Genomic DNA, 23684 nt, shown 5'->3' on the forward strand with positions numbered 1-23684 from the left:
TGGTGTGCCAGAAAGCGCCTCATCCACCAGAGGGAGAGGATGTCCATCCAGGACTGCCGCAGACTGATTCACAGTCTGCTCAGAGACTATCACCTGATGGACAACAAGGAGGAAGAGAAGGTCTGAAGATTTCCCCTCCCCCACCACTATGTACCCTTTTTGGCAGTTCAATAAAGCTTCGGGCCTGTGAACTCTTTTCTCCCTCCCCTCCCCACCTTCTCCAACCCCCCCCCCCATCACACCTGTTGCTCATTGAAATGCCATTTAGATTTTGACTTTGACTGTATGACGTGATATGTACTTAGTAATGGTTTTTGGTAATGCTTTCAGGGTAATGCGGCGTCATGCATGATGTGATGTTTCGGGGTATTATTACTCTGCACAACACATCAGGCATCATACCGCAGGATGAATGTAATTTATTTGTATGTTTGGAACTGTATTGTTAGGTAGTGTATTTTACGCGCTGCGTCGCAGTACAGTGTGGAATGTACCCTGTTAAAGTATTTTGTTTTTTTGTATATTTTCTTGCAAAATAAAGTATACATTTTTCAATCAAAAATACTTAAAGTGGAACGATACAGAGAAGATTAGCATGGTCCCCTGCGCAAGGATAACACGCTTAATCGCGAAGCGAGCCACGTTTTTTTTAAGCTTTTTCATCTTGTTATCTCGTGTACTCTTGCCATTGGCTATACTAAAAAATAAAAAAAAATACTTATATATTGCGCTTAGATTGGTGGTGCAGTTGTACTTTTGCAGCGAGCGCTTTCTTTTTGTGCTATTTAACCACTTGCTTACTGGGCACTTAAGGCCCCCTCCTGCCCAGACCAATTTTCAGCTTTCGGCGCTGACGCACTTTGAATGTCAATGACGCGGTCATACAACACTCTACCCAAATTACATTTTTCCCCCACAAATAGAGCCTTCTTTTGGTGGTATTTAATCACAGCTGGGGTTTTAACTTTTTTTGCTAAACAAACAAAGAAATATGGAAAATTTTGAAGAAAAACAAAAAAATCATGTTTAACCACTTTCAGACCGGACCATTTTGCTGGTCAAAGACCAGACCACTTTTTGCGATTTGGCACTGCGTCGCTTTAACTGATAATTGCGCGGTCGTGCGACGTGGCTCCCAAACAAAATTGGCGTCCTTTTTTCCCCACAAATAGAGCTTTCTTTTGGTGGTATTTGATCACCCCTGCGGTTTTTATTTTTTGCGCTATAAACAAAAATAGAGCGACAATTTTGAAAAAAACGCATTATTTTTTACTTTTTGTTATAATAAATATCCCCCAAAAATATATAAAAAAGCAATTTTTTCCCCTCGGTTTAGGCCGATACGTATTCTTTCACATATTTTTGGTAGAAAAAATCGCAATAAGCGATTATTGATTGGTTTGCGCAAAAGTTATAGCGTTTACAAAATAGGGATAGTTTTATAGCATTTTTATTAATAATTTTTTATTATTTTTTTTTTTACTAGTAAGGGCGGCGATCAGCGATTTTTATTGTGACTGCGACATTGTGGGGGACCCATCGGACATTTTTGACACATTTTTGGGACCATTGTCATTTATACAGTAATCACTGCTATATCAATGCAGTGATTCCTGTGTAAATGACACTGGCAGTGAAGGGGTTAACCAGTGGGTGGCAGTGTAGGGGTTAAGTGTTCCTAGGGGTGTGTTACTAACTGTGGGGGGGGTTGGGCTTTCATTTAGTGAACACTGATCTCTGCTCCAATCACATGGAGCAGAGATCAGCGTCACTAGTTGCTAGGCAGAATGGAGAAATGCTGTTTACACGGCATTTCCTCCATTCAGCCGTCCCGTGAGACGATCGCGGGGATGCCCGCGGCGATCCAGTCCGCGGGTCCCGCGACCGGACTCACGGGGGTCCCGACCGGCGCGGGAGAGCGACGCCGGCGGCACGCTCCCGACGGCAGGGCGGCATTGAAGATTGGACGTACATGTACGCCAATATGCCTGCCCGTGCCATTCTGTCGACGTACATCGTCGTGCGCTGGTCGGGAAGTGGTTAATAGTTTGTTATACAATTTTGCAAACAGGTCATTTTGCTGCTTCATTGATATGCACTGACAGGTGGCGCTGGTGGGCGGCACTTGTTGGGGGGGCACAGATGAGCACTGGGGATCTGGTGGCACATCGCAGTGATTGGGACTGATGTCCATCTCACTGACGCCGGTGATTGGCGTTTTTTTTTCTCCTCGCGCTTAAAAATAGCCGATTAACGGCTGTGTTGACATCACATGATCAGCTGTCATTGGCTGACAGCTTGATCACATGGCAGGGGGTTGGGATCGATCCCTTACTCCGATCTGTGATCCGGCGAGTCTCATGGACTCGCTGATCACAGAGCGGACCGCGTGCGCCCGTCATCGGGCACGCAGGCTGCTTGTGCACGGGACGTCGTCCCGGCAATGCAGGTCCACGCTGTAGCCATCATTCGGCTATAGTGCGGATCCCTAGTGCTTAATCACCACAGGGGTTTTTCATTTATTTGATTTTTTTTTTTTTTTGCCAAATGGAAAGGACCAACATTTGTGAACAGAAAAAAAAATGGAAATAAATAAAGTATCACAGACAGTACTAATTGTTTTTGTCATCAGTGTCATGTATTAGTGCCATCTGTCATCAGTGCCACGTTTTAGTGGCATCTGTCATCAGTGCCACATATTAGTGCCATCTGTCATGAGTGTCACGTGTTATCAGTGCCATGTATTAGTGGCATCTGTCATCAGTGCCACATCAGTGTCGCGTGTCATCAGTGCCACGTATCAGTGCCATCTGTCATCAGTGCCACGTCAGTGTCACTGTCCTGGTGCTCCAGGGCCTTCAAAAGTGTCATAGTTAGGGCCGGTTCACACTGCGGGCGACTGCGATCCGACTTCAGGTCGGTCTAGGTTGCCTCAAGTCGCCTCCAGGTCGCGCTGCATTAAAAACAATGATAGTCAATGGAGCTGTCTTAATATACACTACTGCAGTAGCTCCGACTTTTAAAAAAGGTTCCTGTACTACTTGGAAACGACTTCTAGGCGACTTGTACCCATTCATGTCAATGTAAGTCGCCTCTCCTGTTCATCTGTAGGCTACTTGCAGGCTACTTGACAGGAAGTCACCCAGCCCCCACTGCAGGCAGCCCCTCCTTTCCATACACATTAGTTTCGTTTTCCTGGTTATCTTGAACTCACACAGACCAAGAGCTCAGTCCTGCAAAATGTCTGCTATGAACAGGAGAGAACCAGTGGACAATGAGTCCCTCATACGCTTTGTTCGGGAGAGAAGGTGTCTGTATGCCAAGACTGTATGGCAAGTGACGTGGAAAGTGGACAATGACATACAGCATATGTACTTGCCTTGTGATCGACATCCGTGTATACTTGAAAAACTTGTCATCAAAACTACGCAAGTTCTCATACATAGCCCAGAACTGCCCTCTGTTATGTCAATTGGCAATGATTGGATGGATCCAGTAGCGACGTCTTCTTCCCATCCTCCTCCTCCGCTTCATTTCTTCTTCTTCCTCTTCCATCAGTACTGCCAAACCAGCTGTTAGGACAGCTGACATAAGGTAACGCACAGAGAGCATTTTGGACACAGAACAACTGGCAAAAACAGGAACAAGGAAGAAGACAGGAACAGGAATGATGTCACAAGGGGTGAAAGCTCACTTGTACAGTTCCCTGTCCTGGAGGCGACTTGTAAGTCGCCCCAAGTCGCGCTGTTAAGTCGGATACAAGTCGTATCCGACTTGGCTTCACAAGTAGTGTCGCCTCGTGTCGCCCCCTGTGTGAACCAGCCCTAAGTCAACAAGTTAGATGTGTAATTTATGCTCCTAGATCACCCAACGGTGCTCCCCTCCATATTGGGCCTCCCTGAGTGGGTAGGCTGTGGAAAAGTCCCACTCATGTGGTATCGTAATACTCAATGGAATAAAATATAGCTTTCATTTCTTAGAAAGCCTCCAATAAACACAGTTTATATATATATATATTTTTTTTTAAAAAGTATCTTTTTTTAATTACAAAAGAAAAAAAAAATACTCCTGCCAGAGGGTGGTTTCGAACCTGCGACCTCTGGCGCCACGCTGCTACACATTCACTTCTTGGGCCATTCGTTTCTATGTATGCCATGTCTGCGTGAGTTTCAGCTATTCAATGACGGTTGGTGGGCGGGTTCTGCGCTCCCACAATGCTTTGCGGTAGAGCAGCTAATTTGCATACAGCGCTTTGCTTCAAAATATGCTTCATGCCGCTTATTTCCTTTATTTAGATCAACTTTTAAATCAAGCACATTATTAACCAGGAAGAAAGTGAATTCATACAATTCATTTGGAATATATAAAGTAAAGTATCCATAGTTTCTGCTCTCCCTAGGTTGCGTTTAGCTCATCATTTGAACGCTTTATAACCAGATCAGGGTCACAATTACTTTGTCCCTGGCCCGTATTGGCTGAACGGACACATACTTAAAGTGGAACGATTCAGAGAAGATTAGCATGGTCCCCTGTGCAAGGATGACACGCTTAATCGCCAATCGAACCACGTTTTTTTTAAGCTTTTTCATCTTGTTATCTCGTGTACTCTTGCCATTGGCTATACTAAAAAATAAAAAATAAATACTTATATATTGCGCTTAGATTGGTGGTGCAGTTGTACTTTTGCAGCGAGCGCTTTCTTTTTGTGCTATTTAACCACTTGCTTACTGGGCACTTAAGGCCCCCTCCTGCCCAGACCAATTTTCGGCGCTGACGCACTTTGAATGTCAATGACGCGGTCATACAACACTCTACCCAAATTACATTTTTCCCCCACAAATAGAGCCTTCTTTTGGTGGTATTTAATCACAGCTGGGGTTTTAACTTTTTTTGCTAAACAAACAAAGAAATATGGAAAATTTTGAAGAAAAACAAAAAAATCATGTTTAACCACTTTCAGACCGGACCATTTTGCTGGTCAAAGACCAGACCACTTTTTGCGATTTGGCACTGCGTCGCTTTAACTGACAATTGCGCGGTCGTGCGACGTGGCTCCCAAACAAAATTGACGTCCTTTTTTCCCCACAAATAGAGCTTTCTTTTGGTGGTATTTGATCACCCCTGCGGTTTTTATTTTTTGCGCTATAAACAAAAATAGAGCGACAATTTTGAAAAAAACGCATTATTTTTTACTTTTTGTTATAATAAATATCCCCCAAAAATATATAAAAAAGCAATTTTTTCCCCTCGGTTTAGGCCGATACGTATTCTTTCACATATTTTTGGTAGAAAAAATCGCAATAAGCGATTATTGATTGGTTTGCGCAAAAGTTATAGCGTTTACAAAATAGGGATAGTTTTATAGCATTTTTATTAGTAATTTTTTATTATTTTTTTTTTTACTAGTAAGGGCGGCGATCAGCGATTTTTATTGTGACTGCGACATTGTGGGGGACCCATCGGACATTTTTGACACATTTTTGGGACCATTGTCATTTATACAGTAATCACTGCTATATAAATGCAGTGATTCCTGTGTAAATGACACTGGCAGTGAAGGGGTTAACCAGTGGGTGGCAGTGTAGGGGTTAAGTGTTCCTAGGGGTGTGTTACTAACTGTGGGGGGGGGTTGGGCTTTCATTTAGTGAACACTGATCTCTGCTCCAATCACATGGAGCAGAGATCAGCGTCACTAGTTGCTAGGCAGAATGGAGAAATGCTGTTTACACGGCATTTCCTCCATTCAGCCGTCCCGTGAGACGATCGCGGGGATGCCCGCGGCGATCCAGTCCGCGGGTCCCGCGACCGGACTCACGGGGGTCCCGACCGGCGCGGGAGAGCGACGCCGGCGGCACGCTCCCGACGGCAGGGCGGCATTGAAGATTGGACGTACATGTACGCCAATATGCCTGCCCGTGCCATTCTGTCGACGTACATCGTCGTGCGCTGGTCGGGAAGTGGTTAATAGTTTGTTATACAATTTTGCAAACAGGTCATTTTGCTGCTTCATTGATATGCACTGACAGGTGGCGCTGGTGGGCGGCACTTGTTGGGGGGGGGGGGCACAGATGAGCACTGGGGATCTGGTGGCACATCGCAGTGATTGGGACTGATGTCCATCTCACTGACGCCGGTGATTGGCGTTTTTTTTTCTCCTCGCGCTTAAAAATAGCCGATTAACGGCTGTGTTGACATCACATGATCAGCTGTCATTGGCTGACAGCTTGATCACATGGCAGGGGGTTGGGATCGATCCCTTACTCCGATCTGTGATCCGGCGAGTCTCATGGACTCGCTGATCACAGAGCGGACCGCGTGCGCCCGTCATCGGGCACGCAGGCTGCTTGTGCACGGGACGTCGTCCCGGCAATGCAGGTCCACGCTGTAGCCGTCATTCGGCTATAGTGCGGATCCCTAGTGGTTAATCACCACAGGGGTTTTTCATTTATTTGATTTTTTTTTTTTTTGCCAAATGGAAAGGACCAACATTTGTGAACAGAAAAAAAAATGGAAATAAATAAAGTATCACAGACAGTACTAATTGTTTTTGTCATCAGTGTCATGTATTAGTGCCATCTGTCATCAGTGCCACGTTTTAGTGGCATCTGTCATCAGTGCCACATATTAGTGCCATCTGTCATGAGTGTCACGTGTTATCAGTGCCATGTATTAGTGGCATCTGTCATCAGTGCCACATCAGTGTCGCGTGTCATCAGTGCCATCTGTCATCAGTGCCACGTCAGTGTCACTGTCCTGGTGCTCCAGGGCCTTCAAAAGTGTCATAGTTAGTCAACAAGTTAGATGTGTAATTTATGCTCCTAGATCACCCAACGGTGCTCCCCTCCATATTGGGCCTCCCTGAGTGGGTAGGCTGTGGAAAAGTCCCACTCATGTGGTATCGTAATACTCAATGGAATAAAATATAGCTTTCATTTCTTAGAAAGCCTCCAATAAACACAGTTTGCGGCAGAGCAGCTAATTTGCATACAGCGCTTTGCTTCAAAATATGCTTCATGCCGCTTATTTCCTTTATTTAGATCAACTTTTAAATCAAGCACATTATTAACCAGGAAGAAAGTGAATTCATACAATTCATTTGGAATATATAAAGTAAAGTATCCATAGTTTCTGCTCTCCCTAGGTTGCGTTCAGCTCATCATTTGAATGCTTTATAACCAGATCAGGGTCACAATTACTTTGTCCCTGGCCCGTATTGGCTGAACGGACACATACTTAAAGTGGGATTCCGCTCTTTTTTTATTTTTTTCTTACTTGTCTCACTGGTGGGCGAGTGCTAGCTTCGATTAGCATCCACGTCCGGCGTTTATTTGACCCCCGGCGCGACAAATCTTTTCTTCAGGATGACTTATAAAAACCTGCTCTGGCATTTTCCATTTTAACTGTGGGCGTCTGAAGCCCACAGGCATTTACTTCCTGGTATATGATGACGTCTGGCTCCCAGCATGCTCCGCTCCATCTTGCACATGCTCAGTGAGAGCAGTGACAAGGAAAGAAAAACTCCCGGAAGTTCCCGCCCCGTTGTCAAGGCAACGAAAACCACACAGCACAGAGAACAAAGAATGAATGAAAACAAACCCACAGAAGCAATCACCATTCAAAATAGCAACGTAGACTCTTGAACTCGGTGGAAAATCTAACATCTGCTCACCCAATTTGATTTTCTATCTAAGAGGTATAGTGTCTTTACTTATTGATTTAGAGAGAGAGAGAGAGAGACAGACAGAGAGAGACAGAGATAGACATAGAGAGACAGAGAGCCATGTGTTTTTTTTTTTTTTTTATCTTTCTCTTTCTCTCTCTCTCTTTATATATATATATATATATATATATATATATATATATATATATATATATATATATATATATTTTAGATATAAAATTAAAATATCATTATTATTTTTTTTAATATATATTGTATAGCTAAGTAGTCTAATTAAATGTTATGTCAATATTTTTTAATATATCGTTCTATTCTTTACATTTTGTATGTAATTTTATTACTGCTTTCCTATTTTTTTGTGTGTGTATATGTATATGTATAGTTAATTGTTCTATTTATTTCTATATGTAATCTCGCTGCACCTCAATATCTCATTATAATTGTGTGTGTCTGCCATCCCCCCATGCTCTCCACCTCCCCCCCATGCTCTCTACCATCCCCCCATAGTTTCCACCTCCCCCCATGCTCTCTGCCATACTCTCCACCTCCCCCCATGCTCTCTGCCATCCCCCCCATGGTCTCCACCTCCCCCTATGCTCTCCCCTCCATGCTCTCCGCCACCCCCCCATGCTCTCCACCTCCCCCTATGCTCTCCACCTCCCCCCATGCTCTCTGCCATCCCCCATAGTCTCCACCTCCCCCCATGCTCTCTGCCACCCCCCCATGCTCTCTGCCACCCCCCGTGCTCTCTGCCACCCCCCGTGCTCTCTGCCACCCCCCATGCTCTCTGCCACTCCCCCATAGTCTCCACCTCCCCCGTGCTCTCTGCCACCCCCCGTGCTCTCTGCCACCCCCCGTGCTCTCTGCCACCTCCCATGCTCTCTGCCACCCCCCCATGCTCTCTGCCATCCCCCATAGTCTCCACCTCCCCCCGTGCTCTCTGCCACCCCCCGTGCTCTCTGCCACCCCCCAGTGCTCTCTGCCATCCCCCCAGTGCTCTCTGCCATCCCCCCAGTGCTCTCTGCCATCCCCCCATGCTCTCCACCATCCCCCCATGCTCTCCACCTCCCCCTATGCTCTCCACCTCCCCCATGCCATCTGCCACCCCCCCATGCTCTCCACCTCCCCCCATGCTCTCCACCTCCCCCCATGCTCTCCACCTCCCCCCATGCTCTCCACCTCCCCCCATGCTCTCCACCTCCCCCATGCTCTCCACGTCCCCCCATGCTCTCCACCTCCTCCCATGCTCTCTGCCATCCCCCATAGTCTCCGCCACCCCCTATACTCTCCACCTCCCCCCCATGCTCTCTGCCATCCCCCCATAGTCTCCACCTCCCCCAATGTTCTCTGCCATCCCCCCATACTCTCCACCTCCACCCATGCTCTCTGCCATCCCCCCATGCTCTCCGCCACCCCCCATGCTCTCTGCCACCCCCCCATGCTTTCCACCACCCCCCATGCTCTCCGCCTCCCCCCATGCTCTCTGCCATCCCCCCATGCTCTCTGCCATCCCCTCATACTCTCTGCCACCCCCCATACACTCCACCTCCCCCTATGCTCTCTGTCATCCCCCCATACTCTCTGCAGCCTCACCCATACTCTCTCAGCCACCCCCCATGCTCTCTGCCACCCCCCATGCTCTCTGCCGCCCCCATGCTCTCTGCCGCACCCCATGCTCTCCACCACCCTGTGCTCTCTGCCACCCCCATGCTCTCCGCCAGCCTCCCTGTGCTCTCTGCCGCCCTCCCTGTGCTCTCCACCTCCCCACATGCTCTCCAATGCCCCACTGTGCTCTCCACCTCCCCCAATGCTCTATGCTGCCCCCCTGTGCTCTCCTCTTCCTCCCTGTGTTCTCTGCCTCTCCCCTGGTGGGTTCCCCCTCTCCCTCTCAGGGGATCTGTCAGGGAGGAGAGTGGGGAAGGGGCCAGTTAACATGGCATGGGCTGCTCAATGCAAAATGCCCGGGCCTATTTTTTATCCCAGTCCGGGCCTGTATGTGGGTGTGTGTATATATATATAATAAATATATATATATATATATATATATATATATATATATATATATATATATAATGTGTTTGGAGATGTAGGTATATGCCGTGATATAAAATATATATATTTTCTAAATGATTTTCTATGTAACTGCTCAAGCGTATCACTACGGCCTAAATTATATTTTAATTTGTATCGATCTATGAATTTATTATATATATATATATATATATATATATATATATATATATATATGTGTATGTATGTATGTGTATGTATGTATGTGTGTGTGTGTGTGTGTGTATATGTATGTATATATATATATATAGAGAGAGAGAGAGAGAGAGAGAGAGAGAGAGAGAGAGAGATCTGTTTATTTTTTTAATGTTTTTTTTAAATATATATATATATATATATATATATATATATATATATATATATATCTATATCTATATCTAGAAAATTAAATATATATATATATATATAATGTGTTTGGAGATATAGGTATATGGCGTGATAGAAAATATATATATTTTCTTAATAATTTTCTATGGAACTGCTCAAGCTTATCGCTACGGCCTACATTCTATTTTTATTTTTATTCGTCTAAAAATTTTATATATCTATATATATATCTATATATATATAGATAGATATATATATATATATATATATATATACATATAACAAACACCATTTCTAATAATACATTTTCTCTTGTTATTTCAGTAAAAAAATTTTGACGTAAAGAACATCACCTTTCAAGTAGTGTGAAATGGTAAGTCCATTTGTATTTTGATTGTCATATATAAATATGTTATGGTGATATTTTTTGAAGTTGACTTGTATTATTTTTTTTTTAAAGGAAAATACTGAAGTTCCATCAGGATCCGGAACAAGGAGTTATAGTTCTCTCACTCAAGAGGAAAGGGTAATTCAGATAGAATATTGTTTATATTATACTTTTATTTCAGTTGTATCTCTACACATGTCTGGATGTGTATAATGATAGACCAAATTTTATAGAATAATCACTTATTGCATATTTTTATTACCCATAAATATTAGCAATAAAATTAATAATTTTTCTATTTTGATTAATTTTGTCTTTTATTTATTGCTTTTGTATACACTCTTTGTTGTAATTTTTGTAATTTTTAAATGTTTATTTTACAAAACTAAATAGTTCTTATTTTTCAAAATTGTATTTTTAATTTTTACGTATGCTTTTATATTATGCTAATGTGTTTATTTTTTTTTATTTTTTTAAGAGAAATATGATGATTGAACAACTGTTGGCAAGGTATCCCGACACAGAACACGATCCGGCCTTTCCCAATAATCCCTGGATAATAATTTCCCCTGACGATTCAAAAACAAGCCAAGCTGAAGATACCCCTGAAGACCGTATTGGCAACACTCACTGGTGTCATTGTGAGTGTTGCATACCAATGGCCACGCAAATAGAATCTGTGTGTTGCCGGGAAATACACCAGGTTGAAGGATGCATCCCTGAGGGCGGGAAATGTATCACCTATGCGGATATGTTCATTTCCCAAATTGCGACGCAAGAACATGTTCAACTCACATCCCTGGCCATGCATCTTGATGAATTACCTGTCGTGGATGCCAACAACAATCGGTAATTATTTTCATTTGTAATCAATACATAAAAAATACACTATGGTTTCTTTGGCCTTTTTTTAATTATAATTTTATTTTATTTTCAGGCGATTACGGAAGACAGCCTACCGACTATTCATCGCATGGATTTACAGATATTTAGGGAAGGGTAATCGGCGAGTAATTCCGTCCTGCGCTGTAGTTAGAGATGTTTTCCCAGATCCGAATGGTTCGTATGTGGGTTTTTTATATTCAGATGACTACGATGCCTCTGAGATGGCATTTCATTAAAGTTTTATTTTTTTTTGTTTATTGAATTATAATATATTTTTGGTTATTGTTTTTAATTGTATTATATTTGTTTTAATAAATCATATTTGATTAAGATGATTTTTTTTGTATTTTTTTTCCACTGAATTGTATGTACACATTGCACAAACTGTGTATGTTTACTAATAATACACATGAAGCTGTAAGTAGAATTCAAAGCGTTTTATTAAATAAATAAAATAAAATAGAATATATATCTATATTAACAATATATTAAACATTATGTCCCTTACCAAACAAACGAAAATTTATTACTAGTTACTTTTCAAAAATGGAGCAAACTTATCACAACGACCGTTTCAATTATCAAAGTTGAGGAAAACGTGTCATATGCTCCCTTACTGCAGTACTGGTATCCGGCCTTTCTATCGGAGCTATATTTTTCGGCATATCTGGATTTTTGGGTTTCCACGAGGTGATTAGCGTCCCCTCAACAATGCTAATCATTTTAGAAAGCAGATGGAAGGCATGTTCATTCTCCATTTTTTTGAAGAGTTTACGGACAATCCATTTCTTTCTTCCTCGTGGAAACTCCAGACTTTTTCTTTCGACAGAAACAACTTCTCCTTTTTCATCTATTTTTTTTATCACAGCGGGGTTGCGTATCACATTATGATTATGGCATAATGCTGCCAATTTAGTTCTAGCTTCCATGGAATCAAATTTATAATGAATTCGCTTGGGGCGATATTTTAACATCATACTGTGATACGTTTCAATTACCCCGGTTTGACAAAAAAAAGTTAGATGCTTCATGTCCTTTTCCAATTGTGCATCTAGAACGATTGTGGACAATGCAACAAATGCAGGTGTATTTTTGATTAACCAGGGAACAGACGGAGATTCCTCGTTGATCTCATCATGTAAGCATTTGTGCTCAACGTTTCCAATTGTCCATACATGAACATTAACAACGTGGTGTAGTACAGATTGCCAACGTTCTTTGAAAAAGGTCTCGTTACCTTTACAATGTCTACTACACCAGTAGAAATGAGTCAGTATGGATGGCACCCACGGCAATAGTGCACGATGTATTTTTTTTTTGGAAATTTGAACCAATTTTCGTTTCAAATTTTTAACGTAATGCCAAATGTCAAATTGATGATTTAAATTTTTATATTTTTCGTTTGTTGACAGTAATTTTCGAATGCCAGTGTGTCGATCTGTTCCCACAAATTGAATATCCAAATTTTGGTCAATTATGCGATCTAAACATTTGGTAAATCCAAACTTCTCCATAGCAACGGATGAAGTTGTTTGTGACACCTGCACTAATTCAAAGTCCACAATTTTCTTTGAAAAGAGATCCATGAAAGTGTAAGTGGAGTATTTGGCAGAAAAACCAGGACTGTCACATTGACCGTCCCCAACAAGAAAAACTGGTTTTTCTGTCAAATCATTAATCACATTTGATCTATTCTCTTGCCAACTGTGATCAATAGCTTTAAAGATGTATTGATTTTGGGCTCGGTTGTATGAAGAATTGCCAAACATCTGTATGCCACATAAATCAAACATTTCTCTAAGTTTGGCATAGCTTCCCCCACTTACACATAAGGCCCCAGCAAGCAGGATGTTACCCACTGCATATTGTTTGCTTTTCGGTTGACTCTCCCACAACTTCAATCTGTGTGAATTGACACATGTTGAATATGCTGTCACCATCGTACCTACAATTTGTTTTTCAATTTTATGTATACGCGAATGACAATCAGTGTCAGGGCAACGCATATTGTAGAGGAGTTTGTCCAGGCAACTTTCGAAAACTATGTATTTTTTTTCTTTTACCCAATCTAGTGGGTGAGGAATGAGTTCTTCTGGTTCTGTTTCGTCTACACTTTCACAAATACTCAGATCACTTTTTTGTGGCGTTTCACATTGTGATACATGAAAACTTGGGTCTTCTGCATACGCCAATTTTCTCCTTTTTGGAGCAACCTCAGGAGTAGTGATGGCCGAACGGTTCGCCCGGCGGTCGTTTCGCGGCGAATTTCCGACATTCGCGGTCCGCACGTTCGAACGCCTTTTTCCGTCGTTCGCCGCGGCGGACTTACGTGTTTAATGTATACAAGAACTTTAACCTTTGGTGACACGTTTATCATGTGATACAGGACAGCCAATTGAGACATGACAGCACATGGACACTTGTACATTCCCCCTAACCTATAAATACACCCGATCCGGTGGCCATTTTACATTCTTTCTTCTGTTAAGATAGGGACAGGTTCCTGTGTGGAGTAGGGAGAGATAAACCACTAGCTATTTGGTACACAAAAGTTCTTTTCAGGACTGGTATAGGTGTTAGGTGTTGATAGGTTTGCTGTGCTGCTGATTCTTGCAGCAGCCTGAGTGTCTTTTGTTAGTTTAGAGAAAGGGAAAGGACGGTGTATGCTACAGGGACAGCCAGATTAGTCTTTCATCATCATCATCATCATCATCATCATTAGCTGTTACTATCAAGGTCCACAAAAGAGCTGTTCCAGTAACCACTAATCGTTCTCTTTTTTTGCCAATTTGTATAGGGACAGGAAGGAAGCAGTGTTGTCAGGCAGTGAGGGTAATTTTAAAGACTTGCTGTTATTATTAGTTCCACAAAGGTTCTTTTCAGGACTGGTATCAGTGGTACAGTAATAGGCTTGTACATGTATAATATTCTTTCTTCCAAATATAGAAAGGATATTATACTTGACTGCTGCCCTTCTGCTGCAGTCTGCTAAACATTCACAACTCACTTGTTCCACAAAAGTTCTTATAAGGACTGGTAACTTGGTATAGGGTGCTACGGTACATAGGCTTGAGTGCGGTACAGTCTGCTGTTCTGTAAGGACCGCTATCGGTCCACAATAGATAGGGTTGACGTGCACCACTGCTGACCGCTGCCCTATACTGCAGCAGTCCTTCAGCGGTATAGGGACTGACGTACAGTCTGCTAATCACTAACACACAACCTGCTTGTTCCACAAAAGTTCTTATAAGGACTGGTAACTTGGTATAGGGTGCTACGGTACATAGGCTTGAGTGCGGTACAGTCTGCTGTTCTGTAAGGACCGCTATCGGTCCACAATAGATAGGGTTGACGTGCACCACTGCTGACCGCTGCCCTATACTGCAGCAGTCCTTCAGCGGTATAGGGACTGACGTACAGTCTGCTAAACACTAATACACAACCTGCTTGGTCCACAAAAGTTCTTATAAGGACTGGTAACTTGGTATAGGGTGCTACGGTACATAGGCTTGAGTGCGGTACAGTCTGCTGTTCTGTAAGGACCGCTATCGGTCCACAATAGATAGGGTTGACGTGCACCACTGCTGACCGCTGCCCTATACTGCAGCAGTCCTTCAGCGGTATAGGGACTGACGTACAGTCTGCTAAACACTAATACACAACCTGCTTGGTCCACAAAAGTTCTTATAAGGACTGGTAACTTGGTATAGGGTGCTACGGTACATAGGCTTGAGTGCGGTACAGTCTGCTGTTCTGTAAGGACCGCTATCGGTCCACAATAGATAGGGTTGACGTGCACCACTGCTGACCGCTCACCTATACTGCAGCAGTCCTTCAGCGGTATAGGGACTGACGTACAGTCTGCTAATCACTAACACACAACCTGCTTGTTCCACAAAAGTTCTTATAAGGACTGGTAACTTGGTATAGGGTGCTACGGTACATAGGCTTGAGTGCGGTACAGTCTGCTGTTCTGTAAGGACCGCTATCGGTCCACAATAGATAGGGTTGACGTGCACCACTGCTGACCGCTGCCCTATACTGCAGCAGTCCTTCAGCGGTATAGGGACTGACGTACAGTCTGCTAAACACTAACACACAACCTGCTTGGTCCACAAAAGTTCTTATAAGGACTGGTAACTTGGTATAGGGTGCTACGGTACATAGGCTTGAGTGCGGTACAGTCTGCTGTTCTGTAAGGACCGCTATCGGTCCACAATAGATAGGGTTGACGTGCACCACTGCTGACCGCTGCCCTATACTGCAGCAGTCCTTCAGCGGTATAGGGACTGACGTACAGTCTGCTAAACACTAATACACAACCTGCTTGGTCCACAAAAGTTCTTATAAGGACTGGTAACTTGGTATAGGGTGCTACGGTACATAGGCTTGAGTGCGGTACAGTCTGCTGTTCTGTAAGGACCGCTATCGGTCCACAATAGATAGGGTTGACGTGCACCACTGCTGACCGCTCACCTATACTGCAGCAGTCCTTCAGCGGTATAGGGACTGACGTACAGTCTGCTAATCACTAACACACAACCTGCTTGTTCCACAAAAGTTCTTATAAGGACTGGTAACTTGGTATAGGGTGCTACGGTACATAGGCTTGAGTGCGGTACAGTCTGCTGTTCTGTAAGGACCGCTATCGGTCCACAATAGATAGGGTTGACGTGCACCACTGCTGACCGCTGCCCTATACTGCAGCAGTCCTTCAGCGGTATAGGGACTGACGTACAGTCTGCTAAACACTAATACACAACCTGCTTGGTCCACAAAAGTTCTTATAAGGACTGGTAACTTGGTATAGGGTGCTACGGTACATAGGCTTGAGTGCGGTACAGTCTGCTGTTCTGTAAGGACCGCTATCGGTCCACAATAGATAGGGTTGACGTGCACCACTGCTGACCGCTGCCCTATACTGCAGCAGTCCTTCAGCGGTATAGGGACTGACGTACAGTCTGCTAAACACTAATACACAACCTGCTTGGTCCACAAAAGTTCTTATAAGGACTGGTAACTTGGTATAGGGTGCTACGGTACATAGGCTTGAGTGCGGTACAGTCTGCTGTTCTGTAAGGACCGCTATCGGTCCACAATAGATAGGGTTGACGTGCACCACTGCTGACCGCTGCCCTATACTGCAGCAGTCCTTCAGCGGTATAGGGACTGACGTACAGTCTGCTAAACACTAATACACAACCTGCTTGGTCCACAAAAGTTCTTATAAGGACTGGTAACTTGGTATAGGGTGCTACGGTACATAGGCTTGAGTGCGGTACAGTCTGCTGTTCTGTAAGGACCGCTATCGGTCCACAATAGATAGGGTTGACGTGCACCACTGCTGACCGCTCACCTATACTGCAGCAGTCCTTCAGCGGTATAGGGACTGACGTACAGTCTGCTAATCACTAACACACAACCTGCTTGTTCCACAAAAGTTCTTATAAGGACTGGTAACTTGGTATAGGGTGCTACGGTACATAGGCTTGAGTGCGGTACAGTCTGCTGTTCTGTAAGGACCGCTATCGGTCCACAATAGATAGGGTTGACGTGCACCACTGCTGACCGCTGCCCTATACTGCAGCAGTCCTTCAGCGGTATAGGGACTGACGTACAGTCTGCTAATCACTAACACACAACCTGCTTGTTCCACAAAAGTTCTTATAAGGACTGGTAACTTGGTATAGGGTGCTACGGTACATAGGCTTGAGTGCGGTACAGTCTGCTGTTCTGTAAGGACCGCTATCGGTCCACAATAGATAGGGTTGACGTGCACCACTGCTGACCGCTGCCCTATACTGCAGCAGTCCTTCAGCGGTATAGGGACTGACGTACAGTCTGCTAAACACTAATACACAACCTGCTTGGTCCACAAAAGTTCTTATAAGGACTGGTAACTTGGTATAGGGTGCTACGGTACATAGGCTTGAGTGCGGTACAGTCTGCTGTTCTGTAAGGACCGCTATCGGTCCACAATAGATAGGGTTGACGTGCACCACTGCTGACCGCTGCCCTATACTGCAGCAGTCCTTCAGCGGTATAGGGACTGACGTACAGTCTGCTAAACACTAATACACAACCTGCTTGGTCCACAAAAGTTCTTATAAGGACTGGTAACTTGGTATAGGGTGCTACGGTACATAGGCTTGAGTGCGGTACAGTCTGCTGTTCTGTAAGGACCGCTATCGGTCCACAATAGATAGGGTTGACGTGCACCACTGCTGACCGCTCACCTATACTGCAGCAGTCCTTCAGCGGTATAGGGACTGACGTACAGTCTGCTAATCACTAACACACAACCTGCTTGTTCCACAAAAGTTCTTATAAGGACTGGTAACTTGGTATAGGGTGCTACGGTACATAGGCTTGAGTGCGGTACAGTCTGCTGTTCTGTAAGGACCGCTATCGGTCCACAATAGATAGGGTTGACGTGCACCACTGCTGACCGCTGCCCTATACTGCAGCAGTCCTTCAGCGGTATAGGGACTGACGTACAGTCTGCTAAACACTAACACACAACCTGCTTGGTCCACAAAAGTTCTTATAAGGACTGGTAACTTGGTATAGGGTGCTACGGTACATAGGCTTGAGTGCGGTACAGTCTGCTGTTCTGTAAGGACCGCTATCGGTCCACAATAGATAGGGTTGACGTGCACCACTGCTGACCGCTGCCCTATACTGCAGCAGTCCTTCAGCGGTATAGGGACTGACGTACAGTCTGCTAAACACTAATACACAACCTGCTTGGTCCACAAAAGTTCTTATAAGGACTGGTAACTTGGTATAGGGTGCTACGGTACATAGGCTTGAGTGCGGTACAGTCTGCTGTTCTGTAAGGACCGCTATCGGTCCACAATAGATAGGGTTGACGTGCACCACTGCTGACCGCTCACCTATACTGCAGCAGTCCTTCAGCGGTATAGGGACTGACGTACAGTCTGCTAATCACTAACACACAACCTGCTTGTTCCACAAAAGTTCTTATAAGGACTGGTAACTTGGTATAGGGTGCTACGGTACATAGGCTTGAGTGCGGTACAGTCTGCTGTTCTGTAAGGACCGCTATCGGTCCACAATAGATAGGGTTGACGTGCACCACTGCTGACCGCTGCCCTATACTGCAGCAGTCCTTCAGCGGTATAGGGACTGACGTACAGTCTGCTAAACACTAATACACAACCTGCTTGGTCCACAAAAGTTCTTATAAGGACTGGTAACTTGGTATAGGGTGCTACGGTACATAGGCTTGAGTGCGGTACAGTCTGCTGTTCTGTAAGGACCGCTATCGGTCCACAATAGATAGGGTTGACGTGCACCACTGCTGACCGCTGCCCTATACTGCAGCAGTCCTTCAGCGGTATAGGGACTGACGTACAGTCTGCTAAACACTAATACACAACCTGCTTGGTCCACAAAAGTTCTTATAAGGACTGGTAACTTGGTATAGGGTGCTACGGTACATAGGCTTGAGTGCGGTACAGTCTGCTGTTCTGTAAGGACCGCTATAGGTCCACAATAGATAGGGTTGACGTGCACCACTGCTGACCGCTCACCTATACTGCAGCAGTCCTTCAGCGGTATAGGGACTAAGAGTTTTGTCACAGGGTCATTTAAAAAATGACATGCAGAGGAAGAGGCAGGCCCTTCCGCAGGGGTGGTAGGGGTAGGGCAGGAGCAACAGGCTTGAGCCAAAGTGGGAAGTTGCAGAAGGTGCGTTCAATTACTTTAAAGGATGCACCAGACTTGGTTGAGTGGCTCGCTCAGCCTTACTCTTCTGCACCCTCCTCATCCTCTCGATCTGCACCCTCTTCTTCACTCTCTGCTATGTGCACCCCCAAAGACACTACCACCAACAACACGACCACCACCACCACCACCACATACCTTCCGCTTGAGTCACTGGAATTATTTTCCGATCCATATCAAGAGGACATTTCTGATGCGCAGCCACTCTTGGTATTGGATCAGGAAGAGGAGGTAGCAACAAGCGCTACTCAGCAGTCTGACGCCAGTACCCAGATCAGCCCAAGGAGGAGGTTGGTCCCCGGTGTTGCTGCCTACTCTACTTATAGCGGTGGGGAAGGTGACGTTGATGATGACGTGTCTAGTGATGTCACGTGGGTGCCCACAAGAGAGGAAGAGGAGGGGAGTTCAGAGGGAGATATGGACCAGCAGATAGGGAGGAGAAGCAGCAATGACTTACATTGCACAGCAGGGACAAAGCAGACTGCAAATGTATCAGGAGCGAGTCATCGACCATGTACGGTCACATCTGGCGCTCCCAGGACACCGGCACATGGCTCCGCAGTGTGGGCTTTTTTTAACGTGTCCGCTGCTGACAATAGCGTTGCCATCTGCAATCTTTGCAGTCAACGCGTTAGTCGCGGTAAGCCCAATACTCACCTAGGGACGACCGCCTTAAGAAGGCACATGAGCAGCCATCACCGAGCCCAGTGGGAGCAACGGAACACACAAAGCCACACTGCAGGCTCTCACCGTCCAGCCTCGTCTTCTACTTCTCCTTCTCCTCTCTCCTCACAATTGTCCTCCACTCCACCTTCCATCACGCCAAGCTCACATTTTTCTGCAAAAAGGCAGGCTTCCGTGGGCCTAATGTTTGAGCGTAAAAAAATGATGACGCCGGATAACCCTCTTGCCCAACGGTTGGCGGCTGGCTTGTCAGAACTCATAGCCCGCCAACTACTGCCATATAAACTGGTGGACTCGGAGGCCTTTCGCAAATTTGTGGCCATTGGAACACCACAATGGAAGGTCCCAGGAAGGAAGTATTTCTCAGAGAAGGGCATCCCAGAGCTATATGGCCATGTTCAGCGGCAAGTGAATGTATCTCTGGCACACAGTGTCGGTGCCAAGATACATCTGACCACAGACACGTGGTCTAGCAAACACGGGCAGGGAAGGTATATCAGTTTTACTGCCCACTGGGTGAACCTTCTGACGGCCGTCAAGCATGTAACCCGTGGCACCCGTGTAGATTTGGTTTTACCGCCACGGATTGCATGCAGGCCTGACTCTTCTTCTCCTCCTCCTACTCCATCCTCCTCCCTCTCCTCCTCAGCTGCCTCCTCCTTTTCCGCTGCTAGCGTCTCTTCCACTGCACCGCCCAAGCTCCCCAGAACCTATTCCACATGCCAGGTGAGACGTTGCCATGCCGTGCTGCGTCTGTTGTGCCTGGAAGCAAAGAGCCACACTGGCCCGGCACTCCTTTCAGCTTTGCGTTCACAGGCAGATGAGTGGCTAACACCGCTCAATTTGACAGTTGGTAAAGTGGTGTGTGACAACGGTGCCAATCTGCTTAGCGCATTGAAACAGGGCAAAATCACGCACGTGCCGTGCATGGCACACGTCTTAAACTTGGTCGTGCAGCGATTCCTTGTCAAATACCCTGGGGTCCAGGACATCTTGCGGCAGGCAAGGAAAATCTCGGCCCATTTCAGAAGATCTTACACGGCCATGGCTCGCCTTGCTGACATTCAGCGGCGACACCATCTGCCGGTCAGACGTCTTATTTGCGATTGCCCGACGCGATGGAACTCAACCTTCTATATGCTTGATAGGCTGCTCCAGCAGAAACGTGCAGTTAACGTCTACCTGTATGAACTCTGCGAAAGAAACGGTTCTGGGGAGCTGGGTTTTTTTTCACCGCGCCAGTGGCTGCTCATGCGCGACACATGCAGACTTCTGCGGCCATTTGAGGAGATCACCAAACTGGTCAGTCGCAGCCATGGCGCCATCAGTGACATGGTACCTTATGCCTTCTTTCTGGAGCGTGCATTGCGTCGTGTCATTGATCAGGCTGTGGAGGAGCAGGAGCGGGAAGATGAGGAAGTCGCAATGCTGGATGAATTCCCAGGGGGGGCTACTCTATCTGAGACAAGTCAACAACAGGAGTCTGATGAGGAGTCAGAGGAGGATGGTGCCGGGGCGGATGAGCAGGAGCAAGAAGAGCATGCTTTAAACCTTTCTGGGATCCCTGTTGTGCGAGGATGGGGAGAGGAGAATGAAGAGGACGACATTATCCTGGATGATGAGCAGGAGCCAGGCCACCACACCGCTTCCACTTTAGTGCAAATGGGGGCCTTCATGCTCCAGTGTTTTAATAGGGACCCCCGTATAAAAAGCATGAGGGTCAAGGACCAGTACTGGGTGGCAACGTACTTAGACCCCCGGTACAAACACAAAATGGCGGAAATGTTACCGCCGTCGCAGAGGGCTGTCAGAATGCAGCACTTCCAGGCCTTGCTTCGAGAAATGCTGCATTCTGCTTTTGCGTGCGCTGGCAGAGGAGCAATTCCCACTCCCAGAGAAGGATTTGCGGGTACCAATCCAACAGCGCCTGCAAGAAGAGGCCGGTTTGAAGATGTGTTGGTGACTTCGGATATGAGGTCATTCTTTCAGCCGACCCATCGACAGGTGTCATCCGGATCCAGCATCAGGGAACGCCTAGACCGTCAGGTGTCCGACTACATTGGGTTAACGGCCGATGTGGACGCTCTGAGGAGTGATGAACCCCTAGACTACTGGGTGGGCAGGCTTGACCTCTGGCCAGAGCTTGCCCAATTTGCAATCGAACTGTTGGCTTGCCCCTCATCCAGTGTCCTGTCCGAAAGGACGTTCAGCGCAGCAGGGGGGATTGTGACCGATAAGCGTACTCGCCTAGCTCACCACAGTGTTAACTACCTCACATTTCTAAAAATGAATGAGGCATGGATCTCGGAGGAATTCAACACATGTGATCAGTAGACCATGTATATGTCTATAAACAATTTTTGGAATCAAGCACACAGACCTTCTTAATTCATTTGGCTCACTTCCCTGACCCAAAAAAGCACACCGTACTATATGCCCCTACCCTCCTCTTTGAAGAGGTTGAGCGGTGTCATATTTCTACTGGGGCTGCTTATTATGAGGGGTTCCCACCATCCCTGTGCTGTGCTGACTTCCTCCTGGGTGTTCTTATTATGAGGGGCTCCCACCATCCCTGTGCTGTGCTGACTTCCTCCTGGGGGTTCTTATTATGAGGGGATCACACCATCCCTGTGCTGTGCTGACTTCCTCCTGGGGCTGCTTACGGTGCTGCTGTCAGCGCTGTATGTCACGGAGCTGCTGTCAGCGCTGTATGTCACGGAGCTGCTGTCAGCGCTGTATGTCACGGAGCTGCTGTCAGCGCTGTATGTCACGGAGCTGCTGTCAGCGCTGTATGTCACGGAGCTGCTGTCAGCGCTGTATGTCACGGAGCTGCTGTCAGCGCTGTATGTCACGGAGCTGCTGTCAGCGCTGTATGTCACGGAGCTGCTGTCAGCGCTGTATGTCACGGAGCTGCTGTCAGCGCTGTATGTCACGGAGCTGCTGTCAGCGCTGTATGTCACGGAGCTGCTGTCAGCGCTGTATGTCACGGTGCTGCTGTCAGCGCTGTATGTCACGGAGCTGCTGTCAGCGCTGTATGTCACGGAGCTGCTGTCAGTGCTGTATGTCACGGAGCTGCTGTCAGCGCTGTATGTCACGGAGCTGCTGTCAGCGCTGTATGTCACGGAGCTGCTGTCAGCGCTGTATGTCACGGTGCTGCTGTCAGCGCTGTATGTCACGGAGCTGCTGTCAGCGCTGTATGTCACGGAGCTGCTGTCAGCGCTGTATGTCACGGAGCTGCTGTCAGCGCTGTATGTCACGGAGCTGCTGTCAGCGCTGTATGTCACGGAGCTGCTGTCAGCGCTGTATGTCACGGTGCTGATGTCAGTGCTCTGTATTACGGTGCTGCTGTCAGTGCTCTGTATCTCCTGCACCCTCTTGTTTGCCTACCCTGGTCCCTGACCTTCCCTCTCCTCCATTGCCTTCATTAGCTCCATAGTCCTGAATTGTCAGAACAATTTCCCAAATAAAAAAAAAATGCTTGTAGTTATCGATCCCAAATTCACCTCATACATGTATTATGCTATTGTCCAGGTGGTGGGACTACGTGCTACCCCCTAATAATTACCCCGTGGCCGCAAATTCGACCTAAAGGTTTGCGAAATTCGCCTCCCATTGAAGTCAATGGAGCCCGCGGCGAACGGTCGTTTTCGCGAACGTTTGTGTCCGTTCGCGTTTCGCGTTCGCGAAACGTCCCGTCGGAAGTTCGTCCATCACTACTCAGGAGTTTCTATATAACGAATTAGTGATGTCTTTGTTTTCTGAGGTATTTGTGAAGGTGTGGACGAGACAGATGAGGGAGATAAAGGGGTCACTGCTATTATTTCCGATGTTGGAGGTTGACGTTCGGGTGTTGACCTGAACAGCGGTGTCATTGAACACATTGAATATGCATGATCCAAT

At 46.1% G+C, this 23684-nt stretch overlaps 1 protein-coding gene and 2 non-coding genes across 3 annotated transcripts; all 3 read left to right on the top strand.

Annotated features, from left to right (window-relative positions):
- The first annotated feature begins 543 nt into the window (after positions 1 to 543).
- On the top strand, positions 544 to 648 carry LOC143956210 (U6 spliceosomal RNA). The gene has a single exon (XR_013269866.1). It is a non-coding gene; the product is annotated as a U6 spliceosomal RNA (small nuclear RNA).
- A 3816-nt stretch (positions 649 to 4464) lies between these two features.
- Positions 4465 to 4574, top strand: LOC143956221 (U6 spliceosomal RNA). The gene has a single exon (XR_013269868.1). It is a non-coding gene; the product is annotated as a U6 spliceosomal RNA (small nuclear RNA).
- Positions 4575 to 7251: 2677 nt separating this feature from the next.
- Positions 7252 to 11681, top strand: LOC143932757 (uncharacterized). The gene is made up of 5 exons (XM_077455849.1): positions 7252 to 7693; positions 10403 to 10451; positions 10539 to 10604; positions 10945 to 11315; positions 11404 to 11681. Exons 2-5 carry the CDS (start codon positions 10449 to 10451, stop codon positions 11585 to 11587), a joined length of 624 nt encoding a protein of 207 aa, XP_077311975.1. The 5' UTR covers positions 7252 to 7693; positions 10403 to 10448; the 3' UTR covers positions 11588 to 11681.
- The last annotated feature ends 12003 nt before the right edge of the window (positions 11682 to 23684 follow it).

Source organism: Lithobates pipiens, unplaced genomic scaffold (genome assembly GCF_037356315.1).
Source record: "Lithobates pipiens isolate NorthernLeopardFrog02 unplaced genomic scaffold, aLitPip1_a1.2 Scaffold_10, whole genome shotgun sequence".
Lineage (NCBI taxonomy): Eukaryota > Metazoa > Chordata > Amphibia > Anura > Ranidae > Lithobates > Lithobates pipiens.